At 45.4% G+C, this 12,449-nt stretch overlaps 1 protein-coding gene across 2 annotated transcripts in view; it reads left to right on the forward strand.

Annotated features, from left to right (window-relative positions):
- Positions 1–12,449, forward strand: part of prex1 (phosphatidylinositol-3,4,5-trisphosphate-dependent Rac exchange factor 1) — a 113,484-nt gene that overhangs the window by 21,252 nt on the left and 79,783 nt on the right. Inside the window, exons 2-6 of one of the 2 annotated variants that reach the window (XM_036988120.1) lie at positions 126–191; positions 363–485; positions 8,216–8,320; positions 10,503–10,604; positions 11,072–11,233. In XM_036988120.1, the coding sequence (XP_036844015.1) occupies positions 126–191; positions 363–485; positions 8,216–8,320; positions 10,503–10,604; positions 11,072–11,233 (558 nt within the window). Of the gene's footprint in view, positions 1–125; positions 192–362; positions 486–6,641; positions 6,662–8,215; positions 8,321–10,502; positions 10,605–11,071; positions 11,234–12,449 lie in introns of those variants that run through there. The other variant, XM_036988121.1, reaches the window with a different exon arrangement.

Raw genomic sequence — 12,449 nt, forward strand, 5'->3', positions numbered from 1 at the left:
TCTAAAGTAAACTGATGACTGCAATCCCCCATATCATATATTGCTGTACATATACCACCTAGTGTATGATACATGCAGTATGAACCTAACCACTATCTTTCTCTTTTCTTTTTTTCCTCATGCAGGCCTTTTTGCACAGAATCCGACAAACTGCCGAAGAGCAACAGTGTCTGTCGCCTGAGCATGTCAAGGTAAATATAGCCGCCTATTAAAAACTATCCTAATGATGCTTTGACAAAAATTACTATGCATAAAATATTTTTTACAAAATGTGGCGAGGCCCTACGGGCCCTCGTCCAAATAAGTGCACTATATAGGGAACAGGATGACATTTCAGACGCACCCTCTCTCTGCTACCACAGATCCTGTTCTCCAACATTGAGTCAATCCTGGACGTTCACAGAGAGGTGCTGTCTGCAGTGGAGGCCAGCCTGCACCCGGAGCCACAGCCAGGGCATTCCCTCGGACAAGTCTTCCTCCAGTTTGTGAGTGACACACACTTCCATGCACACACACGCTTGCAGTGCACATATATATGGACACAAAGACCGGCTTGAGCATAAACGCCCAGCTACGCTCTGACGCTACTTCTCACACCCTATCCACTGTTTCAATGACCTGCAGTTAGGATGAAAGATCAAAACTGATGGGAAAGTGGCCTTTGACAACTTTCATATAATAATATACACACAATCCACTCCCTCTCTTCCTCCCTCGCTAATTCCCCCTTCCCGCTCCCCCCTCCCCTCGAAAAAGCCTGCATCCTGTCAGCCAGAAAGACCCCTCTATCCGTTCCTCGCCAACCCCATGCAAGGCCCCTGTCACTTGCATCCCCTTCAGCAGATTGCTTTCCTCCCTCCGTCCCTCAGTTCCCGACACCCCCCTCCCCCCTTTTGAACTCGTTTGGCCCTTGGGAACAACAAAGAGCTGCCTGTGTCGGGGGAAGAGATGGTGTGTCAGTCATCAATGGGACAATGGCGGAACTAGTTGCTCTTGCGCACACACAGACACATGGACACACACGCAGAGACACGCATCCACACACATACACACTTAGGGGACTCTGTAGAGCGAGGTATTAGCTTGAGGATTGTCACTTGACAGAAAGCATATTGTAAAGGGTGTTTGTTCAAACAGAAAGCTCCTGTAGTCAAACTAAAACTATCAATATTCTATTAATTGAAAGGATGTTGAGAGTAGCCTCCTCAAGGAGGTGGTAACCAAGCTTTGTTTTCTAATTGGACTACTATACTGTAGAATATTCCAATCAAGAGCTCTCAGAATAAGTTGTGTGGGGGGAGAATCTTCACATGGCCACTGGCATTGTAGCTCCGTATTCATTACAGGGCTCTCTGTCTGTGACCTCTCTCTCCTTCAACACCGACACCTCTCGCCCAATCAATTGCCCCCGTTTGGTGCACTCCGCCTCCTGCCCTTGACCCCAGTGACAGCAGACACCCCTGCTGAGATCTGATTAACCCCCAGCATTGTTCTGCTGTCAATCAAAGCCAAAGAAATACATCCTGATTCTCCTCTTATCTCTCTCAAGCTCTGTCTATTCCAATGTTGCTTAGATCACACTATAACCCAGCATTGTTGAGCGGGCCATTCACTGTCAATCACAATCGCAGCATACAGATTCTCCTCTCTCTGAAGATCTGTCTTATTTCAGTGTTGCTCAGAGGCCACAGTATAAACCAGCACAATGGCTTGATTCCAATTCAAAAGCATACTCCCAGTGCCTGATAAAGCTTACATTCATCAAAGGGAGAGAGGAAGTGAGAGTGGAAAATTGGATTGGAATCCAGCCTATAGTAGCCAGTGGGCCTCAAATATCACCCGCCACCATGTTGACTTTTAAGGCGTGCATGTTCTTGAATCATTGGGGGGTGTTCAACGACCGGCAGACTAAACCAAACCTGGGTAGAACCTTTGGCTGACGTTTGAACCATGTTGGCGTGAGGAGGAGGATTACACAAACCTACCCCCAAAAAACTACTAGAGAATGTTAATTCGGAAGGATACAGATGTCAATATTTGCTCTATTTCTGGGCTGTCCCCTGACCAAGGCCTCTTTCTCCCAAGCTAACAGTCATCATATTATGGCCCTTCTTAAATAGACTCATTATGCTTTGACACTCCTATTTGCCCTGTGTTTGTTATTGCCCCTCTTATCCTGCTGAAATTCCACTGATGGAAAAGGAAGAAAACCAAGTGTTTATCAAAGACACAAACACACTCTTTGAGCTATTCTGAGCACAAGTGGAGCCCTTCAAATCAGGCCCAGTTTCTTCAAGGCTGACCTGGCTTTGGAATTGTACAGGTCACATTCAGGAACTTAAAGAAATGCCCATAAGGTAAGCTTATAGATGGATTAATGTTCACTTTTAGAAGTCCTTAAAGGTCCAATGCTGCTGTATTTATCTCAATATCAAATCATTTCTGGGTAACAATTAAGTACCTTGCTGTGATATTTTTGTAATATTTTTTTTACCAGTGTAATTTAAAACAGAAACAAAAAATTGCAAGAAGTTTGCTAGGACTGTCTGAGTGGGGAGGGGGAAACTGAAAATTAGCTGTTATTGGCTGAGAGGTATGGAACACTTTCGTATTGGTCTATTAACCCATTTACCGCCTGGTGATATCACCAGGCAGGCCAAAACGTAATTCCACCAAAACAGGCTGAAAAACAGTCTTTTTTTCAAAAGGCTCTTACACTAAATGCATAATCATCCTTTTAACATTATTATTCCAACCTCATGGTGTGGAATGAATATATATTTATTATTTAACCTTTATTTAACTAGGCAAGTCAGTTAAGAACAAATTCTTATTACAATGAGAACCTACCCCGGCCAAACCCTCCCCTAACCCGGACGACGCTGGGCCAATTATGCGCCGCCCTATAGGACTCCCGATCACAGCCTGGGTTGTGTTACAGCCCAAATCAAATTTTATTGGTCACATACACATGGTTAGCAGATGTTATTGCGAGTGTAGCGAAATGCTTATGCTTCTAGATCCGACATAGCAGCTGTATCTAACAGGTAATATCTAACAGTTCCACAACAAAACCTAATATCTAACAAATTCCACAACAAAACCTAATACACACAATCTAGTAAAGGAATGGGATAAGAATATATAAGTATAAAATATATGGATGAGCAGTGACAGAGTGGCTAAGATGCAATAGATAGTGAAGGATACAGTATACATTATACACATATGAGATGAGTAACGCAAGATATGTAAACATTATTAAAGTGACCATTTATTATAGTGGCCAGTGATATGAAGTTTGTAGGTAGGCAGCCACCTCTGTGCTAGTGGTGGCTGTTTAACAATCTGATGACCTTGAGATTGAAAAACAGCTTCAATCTCTCTGTCCCAGCTTTGATGCACCTGTACTGACCTCGCCTTCTGGATTGAAGCGGGGTGAATAGGCAGTGGCTCGGGTGGTTATTGTCATTGATTATCTTTTTAGCCTTCCTGTGACATCGGGTGCTGTAGGTGTCCTGGAGGGCAGGTAGTTTGCCCCCGGTGATGCATTGTGCAGACCGCACTTCCCTCTGGAGAGCCTTTTGGTTGTGGGCGGTGCAGTTGCCGTTCCAGGCTGTGATACAGCCCGACAGAATGCTCTCAATTGTGCACCTGTAAAAGTTAGTGAGGGTTTTGGGTGACAAACCAAATTTCTTCATCCTCCTGAGGTTGAAGAGGCTCTGTTGCGCCTTCTTCACCACACGGTCTGTGTGGGTGGACCATTTCAGTTTGTTGGTGATATAAACACAGAAGAACAAAAACTTTCCACCACCTCCACTGCTGCCCTGTCGATGTGGATAGGGGGGTGCTCCCTCTGCTGTTTCCTGAAGTCCACGATCAACTCTTTTGTTTTGCTGACATTGAGTGAGAGGTTATTTTCCTGACACCACACTCTGAGGGCCCTCACCACCTCCTCCTCCCTGTAGGCTGTCTCGTCGTTGTTTGTAATCAAGCCTACCACTGTTGTGTCGTCTGCAAATTTGATGATTGAGTTGGTGTGCATGAACACGCAGTCATGGGTGAACAGGGAATACAGGAGGGGGCTGAGAACGCACCCTTGTGGGGCCCCAGTGTTGAGGATCAGCGGAGTGGAGATGTTTCCTACCTTCACCTGGGGGTGGCCTGTCAAAAAGTCCAGGACCCAGTTGCACAGGGCAGGGTCGAGACCTAGGCCCTCCAGCTTGATGATGAGTTTGGAGGTGTAGTCAATGAACAGCATTCTTACATAGGTATTCCTCTTGTCCAGAAGGGATAGGGCAGTGTGCAGTATGATCGCGATTGCATCGTCTGTGGACCTATTGGGGGGTTAAGAAAATTGAAGTGCGTGTAGGGTGGAGGTGATATGATCCTTGACTATTCTCTCTAAGCACTTCATGATGACAGAAGTGAGTGCTACGGGGCGATAGTCATTTAGTTCAGTTACCTTAGCTTTCTTGGGAACAGGAACTACAGACCCCTGGGATTGAACCAGGGTCTGTAGTGACGCCTCTTGCACTGAGATGCAGTGCCTTAGACCGCTGCACCACTCGGGAGCCCATATATACAGGGCCTTCGGAAAGTACTTGACTTTTTCCACTTTTTCCACATTTTGTTACGTCCTTATTCTTATTTTGTTACAGCCTTATTCTAAAAGGGATTATATAAAACATTTTAAACTCTTCCTAGAGCTGGACACCCGGCCAAACTGAGCAATCGTGGTAAAAGGAGAAGGGTCACTCTGACAGAGCTCTAGAGTTCCTCTGTGGAGATGGGAGAACCTTCCAGAAGGACAATCATCTCTGCAGTACTCTACCAATCAGGCCTTTATGGGAGATTGGCCAGATGGAAGCCACTCCTCAGTTAAATGAACATGGCAAACTCCAAATGGGCTGTCAAAAGTCAACTAATGACTCTCAGACCATGAGAAACAAGATTCTCTGGTCTGAAGCCACGATTGAACTCCTTGGACTGAATGCCAAGCGTCACGTCTTGAGGAAACCTGGCACCATCCATATGGTGGTGGCATTTTTTTATTTTTTTATTTTACCTTTATTTAACCAGGCAAGTCAGTTAAGAACAAATTCTTATTTTCAATGACGGCCTGGGAACAGTGGGTTAACTGCCTGTTCAGGGGCAGAACGACAGATTTGTACCTTGTCAGCTCGGGGGTTTGAACTCACAACCTTCCGGTTACTAGTCCAACGCTCTAACCACTAGGCTACCCTGCCGCCCGCATCATCATGCTATGGGGATGTTTTTCAGCGGCAGGGACTGGGAGACTAGTCAGGATCAAGGCAAAGATGAATGGAGCAAAGTACAGAGATCCTTGATGAAAACCTGCTCCATAGCGCTCAGGACCTCAGACTGGGGCGAATGTTCACCTTCCAACAGGACAATGACCATAAGCACAGAGCAAAGACAACTCAAGAGTGGCTTCGGGACAAGTCTCTGAATGTCCATGAGTGGCCCGGACTTGAACCTCAATCGTACATCTCTGGATAGACCTGAAAATAGCTGTGCAGTGACGCTCTCCCATCCAACCTGACAGAGCTTGAGAAGAATGGGAGAAACTCCCCAAATACAGGTGTGCCAAGCTTGTAGCGTTATACCCAAGAAGACTATGCTGTAATCACTGCCAAAGGTGCTTCAACCAATTACTGAGTAAAGGGTCTGAAAACGTATGTAAATGTCATATTTAAATAGTTTATTTTTGATAAATTAGGAAAAAGGTCAACCTGTTTTTGCTTTGTTGTTATGGGGTATTGTGTGTAGATTGAGATTTAATCAATTTTAGAATAAGGCTATAATGTAACAAAATGTGTAAAAAGTCAAGGGGTCTGAATACTTTCCGAATGCATTGTATATGTATGTGTTATATATATTTATTTTTATAACACACAGGAAATCTAGTTTTTGACTGCACTGGGCCTTTAGGAAGTTCTGTTCTAAGCCTAGTAGTAGTCTAAGAGGGTCAAAGACGTTTCATGGTCTTAACTTTCTTGTGATGTTCCATGGAAACTCAGTCAAGAAATGTTGATTGTTATGATGAGGTGGCCATGAGCTTAGAAGTTTGGTATTTTAAGCATTGCATCAGAAAAGTTGAATGCAAGTGTCCGGGAAGACATGCACACTCACTCACTCTCTCTCTCACACACACCAGGTTTCCGTTTTCCGGTAATAGCCGGCTTTTGGCCAAAATTTCTTTTGAGAAAAGCCAATAAATTAAATTGGCACCGGTCAAATGTCCAGGATTAAGAAAAAAAATCCCATTGCGAAATAATGCTTTTTAGTCTATTCATTGATGGAAAAGGCAGTCGATGTAAATACATTTGTAAAACGGCATCATCTCAAACAGGCTTCATCAGCGGGTCACACAAGTGGGCTGGAGGCAGTAGGCTATCCAAAATATACTTGTTTGAAACCGGAACGTTTTAATAGATATTATGAGGCATGTCTTGCCTTGATTTAAAGTAACATATTAGATCTCCTCTCTTTCAAAATTCGTAATGGAAATGTATTTTAATCTCACTTCTTTTTGACATCAGTGTTTTCCCGCTAATTGCATTATAGAACGAACATTTGCGCCAAGTTTACTGCCTTGTGTGCATGGCTGCGTGTATAATGTGACGGATAAAAAAAGGTTAAACTGTTTTTTTTAAGATAAACGTTCTGATCTGTTACATCAGACCTTTTTTATGTAGCCTAGGGCTACTAGTTGTATGAATGTGGGATCTACCTTCCCACAATTGTCCCAGAGTCTGTTTGGAATAGGCTCTTTTTTTTCTCTCAACAAACTAACCAATAGAATAGGTCAACTTTTCTACTATGGAGTATAGTAGATTGACATAGGCTAGTGATTTTGCTGTTCGTAAGGCTACTTGTCTTGAGTTTTTTTAATTCGTTTTTTCTGTTGGTGTTTCACACCATATACTGGGCTAGCTGTTGCTCCCGGTGATGCCTCGGACTTTGTTGCCCTGCCAGCCAGCGGCTTTGTCTGTGTGTGACAGTGGAGCCCTGGGCTACGCTATCCCTCTGTTGCTTCGCCGTTTACAGCCGCCAAACACGGTGACACACTTTGAATCTACCCTCGTCATGGGAACCGGAGAGATTGCTGAACGTACTGTAATGTTACATACAAGCCAGATTAGTTCTCTCTTCTTGCTGCGTTGCCATGTGGACCTGACGCATGCATGAGAGGAGGTGGAGGATGGATGGCTAGACTAGTCTGTAGCGTCATGGCCTCTTGAGGTTGACTTTGATATACTGTTTCCAAAGAGCTGTGAGAGTCGACATTTAGAATGGGGAGAGGAGAGCAAGAGGGAGACACTGAGACCAATGGTGCACCTGGTAGAGATTGTTACCCTGTGAACCTTTTATGGTGCTTGGCCCCATCAGTTTTACAGTGACCTCGTGTATTTAACGTTGGATGCCTGATAGAAATGCTACGCAGCATTCTTACCTCATGCTCAATATTTGAAGATTCAAAAACAAACTTAACAGCATCAAAGGAGTGACTCGGTGCCTCCTATATTGATCTGCCTTTTAAGTCGCTACCTAAAATGCACACGTCCAGCTTTTCAGAGAGAGCGAGTGTAGCGTTTCTCTGAAGGTTGTGAGGATATGCTAGCCTCGCAGGCACGAGCTAAGATTTCACTTCCTGCCGCTGTTTCGGGTGACCGCAGCACAGTTTTGGTTACAGTACCAACCAGAGCAGAATGAGGAGGCCCTACACTGAAGCTGGTTTCACTTCCTAATGACTTGAAGGCCTATATATCGGGTTTTGGGCTGAAGCCTACATTTAAATTCTGAGGAATAGATTCCTTAGGCCTATATGTTGTCTCTAGTGGTGGGTAAATAATGCATTGAACCTATGCGCATAGTGATCATGAGGAAAGTCTTCAGTGGCTAAACCTATACAGTGCAGTATATCCACATAACTATGTCAGTGTGAATAGAGGGCTTTCTCAGTTCAATATTTACCCAAATAAGGAAAGCACATCCCATCAGAATTGTAATCTTAATTGTTTGGAATTATGTGTATAGGAGTTAATCTTCAATTCAACTGATGTTGCAACATTATCACTAGATATCTGTGTTTGACTAAAAGTTGTTCTGTTCCAGAATATTCAATGCCAAGTTTTTCTATTCGGATCAGATCAAGTCCTGACTGAATTGTGTTTCTTCCATCTTTCAGAAGGGGCGGTTCTCGGTGTATGGGGAGTACTGCAGTAACCACGAGAAAGCCCTGCGGCTGCTGATGGAGCTCAACAAGATCCCCGAAATCAGGACCTTCCTCCTGGTGAGGATCTTACCGCTGACACCAACTCTCACCGTCTTTTTACATATCTCATTCTCTCTGAAGAAAAATAATCTTATCTTCCTCTTATCTATTCTTCCTCCCATTCTATTCCTCTTACACCATGCTCTCTCCCTCTTCCTTTACCACCTCTTCTTGTCCACCTCTTCCTCCCACTTTCTCCCTGATCCTCTTCCCCTGTGTCATCATTTTCCACCTCTGTCCCAATCACCATCCTTCTCTCTATCCTCTTCATAATGTCACATCTTCTTCTGTTTACATGTTTATGTTTGTTATAAAAAATAACAGGTATTAGAAAAAGGTCGCTCTGGCAAACTCACGACGTAACCACAGGGTCGTTTTGTCACCAGAAGTCCAGCTGTTTCCTTGTTTTGACAACCCTTCTTGCCCCTCAACAATGAACACAGGAACTGCCTTTGATTGCGCTTCCAAAGATGATGTCATGGTTGGTGTGAGCTGTCCAGCTGCGGTACATTGGCACGGCTGGCTGGAAGATCTGAGCCTTGTTGACACCGATGTGTTTCCTCCGTCTCATTATTGACTGACCTGAACTTGTTCTAGTTGAGTTCTGTACATTCTATCCCAGGCTGCTAGTGGAACATCACAACTTTCACAAGTCAAATGCATTGATGTCAATGGGAGACTTAAGATACATTTGACATATGTGGATGTTAGGATTCTCCCCATACATCTCAACTTTTAGCGGAATGACCCTTTACGCTACAAGTCTGAACTCTACAGGTTGAAGCTGTAGGCTGGTTTCAACCCAAAATGCATGGTAGTCCACAGTGCTTTTTGTGGATGATTGGGAATGTGGTGTAGTCCGTTGATGAACTCTGGCATGGAGACGATGCCTTCTGTAATCGCAGGGAGCCTGGAGGCTTAATGAATAATCACATTTGGATGTAAGCTTTGCATTAATTAGTCATGATTTATAAATGCAAATCGTTATTAGTATTATAATGATATTTGAGGGTGGTGCGGCGTGAAGAGCCATCGGTGCATCTGTTTCCTCTCTTGAATTTCATTCCATTTCCATGTTTTTGCGGTATTTGAGCTGATATTTCCATGTTAATTGACAAGCACTGAATATGTACGCCGTCTCTCTCTACACGGACATCAAAACAAAGCTGTACAGCTGAGAGGAGTAAAGTGAAAGTATGCTGAAAGGAGGTCAAAGAGAAGCTCTCGGAGGGAGTTTGGCTGCAGGCACGCTGATGGAAATAAGGTTCAGATTAGAAGACTAGAGAGAGAGAAAGAGAGAGAGGGGTGGAGAAGGGGATTGCGTCAGGATTGCCAAGCCGGCTGGAATCTGTGGAATCACACAATTTTGCAGTCAGTTTTTGCGCTCCTCTCCTCCCCCCAGCCCCTAAGCGTAAGCTTCAACCAAAAAGCTGCATGAGCACAACACTGCTGTTTCTTCTCAGAGTGCCTTATGAAGTTGAAAGTGGTGGAATGTGATTTCAAATGAAATATGTGCACTATACCGACCAATGATGTGCTTTCTGTTTTCTACACCAAAGTATTTTCATGTGGCATATCTAGTTTGGCCTTTGATCTTGTGGTGAATGCTGCTCATGCTTGCCCTCTGGGACTTCACATTTGACAGACCTGGTTACTGGAAAATAAAGCACAGAGAAGGGAACCCACCAGCTTTGTCGCTCTCTCGCTCTCTCTCGCTCTCGCTCTCTCTCGCTCTCTCTCGCTCGCTCTCGCTCTCTCTCGCTCTCTCTCGCTCTCTCTCGCTCTCTCTCGCTCTCTCTCGCTCTCTCTCGCTCTCTCTCGCTCTCTCTCGCTCTCTCTCGCTCTCTCTCGTTCTCTCTCGCTCTCCCGCTCTCTCTCGCTCTCTCACTCTCATCTGAAGAACCCTCAGTAGGGTTTCACCACCAAACTGATTTCTTGGGTACATTTTTCAAAGCATGACTTTAGTTCCAGTTTGCCACCCGATCCCCATTGAGGCTGTTAATGCAACACTGAAGACATGCTGTGGTGTTCTGGATTTAGCTTCTTGCACTCAACCAATTCACATCATCATTTTAGTGGAGTTACCAACTTACATTTCTAGAAGAATCACAAACAAGATGGAGGATGTGTCATAGGCCACAGATGTCCCTGTTTGATAAATGACAGTTTTGTTAACATCTGTGTCTTGTTTGTGTTCCAGCACTGTATGCTGCTGGGAGGGAAGAAGAGCACAGACATTCCCCTGGAGGGGTACCTGCTATCGCCCATTCAGAGGATCTGCAAGTACCCCCTCCTACTGAAGGTAAGGCCCTTGGACCCGAGGAGAATGACACAAGCGCATACACGAACATAAACACACGTTCCGACCTTGTCTGCCACACTCATACCACGCACAATCTTTTATTCTCCACCCCATGTCCAATTTCTCCCTTTTTTCCAATTTCTCCACAAAACTCTATCCGCACTCTCCGTCCCACCACTTCATCCTCACTATCCTATGTCCGACCTCCACGCTCCCCCCTCCAGCCTAACATTCCCCCAGTACTCTGTTCATCCATCATCCCGCAATCTTAACTGACCTCTCCACTTCTAAATGCAACTCCATCCACCGTTGACTCTGCAGAATACTGTTGAGATGATTCCTAATAATGAGCATTATCAATGGCTGTTTTATATTCTGTAGTTCTACTGAAGACGTCTTGACTTTGGCTTTAACCCGTTAATGACCTGACCAAGTGACCACTCTACTCGCCTCTCCCCCGCCTCTAGGAGCTGCTGAAGCGGACGCCCAAGAAGCACGCGGACTACCCTGCGGTGGAGGAGGCCCTGCAGGCCATGAAGGCAGTGTGCTCCAACATCAACGAGACCAAGAGGCAGATGGAGAAACTGGAGGCCCTGGAGCAGCTGCAGTCGCACATCGAGGGCTGGGAGGTGAGGGATTCTATTCTATTCTACTCTAGACCATGGCTAGGATGCACCCTATAGGTCACCATTGAGGGGAGGGGGAAGGGAGGGGAGGGAGGAGAAAAGTACTGAAAGGTGAAAAGAGGGGGAGAGACGTGTGCGTTTAAAGATGAGCGGCGCGACAGAAGGGTGGGGGGTCAGAGAGCGAGAGGAGGGAGGGAAGGGGTGCTAGAAAGATGAGTGAAGTGTGCGATAAAGATGAGAGGAAGGAGAGATGGAGAGGGGTGGGAGGTGAGAAGATTGAGAGAGGAGAAGTAAGAGAGAGAGAGGATAGTTAGGAGGGCGAGGGAGCAGAACGGTTCTCCTTTATATAGAAATGGTTTGAATGACAGGAAAGAGACGGAAAAGGGAAGCTCAGAGTTTAGATTTGTCAATGGTTTACACACACACACATACACACACTGTCCTCCTCATTGACTCAGTCACGGCTGTGGCGAAAAAGCTTAGGCCAGTTTTCGAGAGTCCACTAAATACTGAGCACCACTTCATTTTCTGTGACAGTAAAACCCTCCTCCAGCTTCCCCCAGATTACCAGTGTGCACAGGGCACAGACAGGTCTTGGGAGCGGAGCGGAGTGCCCAGTGCGTTTTTCACGCCTCCCTCACCCTCCACAACAGAGCCCTTGTCCCCTGACTCTCCTCGGGCCCCCTGGGCCCCGGAGAGGACAATCTGCCCGCTCAGGAGCCATGGGAAGGCCAAAGGGCACCCTGCCCAATCGGCAGAGCCCGATGAGGCAGGGCCTAGTCTCACGCGGGACCCTTTGAGGAAAAAGCGAGGGCCTCACAATGGCATCCTACACACACACACACACATACACTCAAAGCCTGCCAAGATTTGCCTCGCTCTGACAAAATATGCCACCGTTTCACCCCTGCTATTGTCCTCTGTCAAAAATGTGACAAAACAAGAGACTGTTGTGTGTTTAACAAGGATAAACGATGTGGGGGAAAAAATTACACCATGTCATCTGTTCCTTCCACAGATCAATCAGACTTGTCTTGATATAGGATTGTTATTGGCATTTTTGTTAAATGACTCTCATTTGATTCCAGCCACTGATCTGGGGGCAGTTGGACATCTGTTTTTGGGATTGGTTCTCTGATTCACTTTGCGTTGACCCCTAGAGGTCAAAACATATCTGAGAGTGAATGAGTATTGGGACATAGAGCCTCTGTCTACTCAC

This window comes from Oncorhynchus mykiss, chromosome 9 (assembly GCF_013265735.2).
Source record: "Oncorhynchus mykiss isolate Arlee chromosome 9, USDA_OmykA_1.1, whole genome shotgun sequence".
Taxonomy (NCBI): Eukaryota; Metazoa; Chordata; class Actinopteri; order Salmoniformes; family Salmonidae; genus Oncorhynchus; species Oncorhynchus mykiss.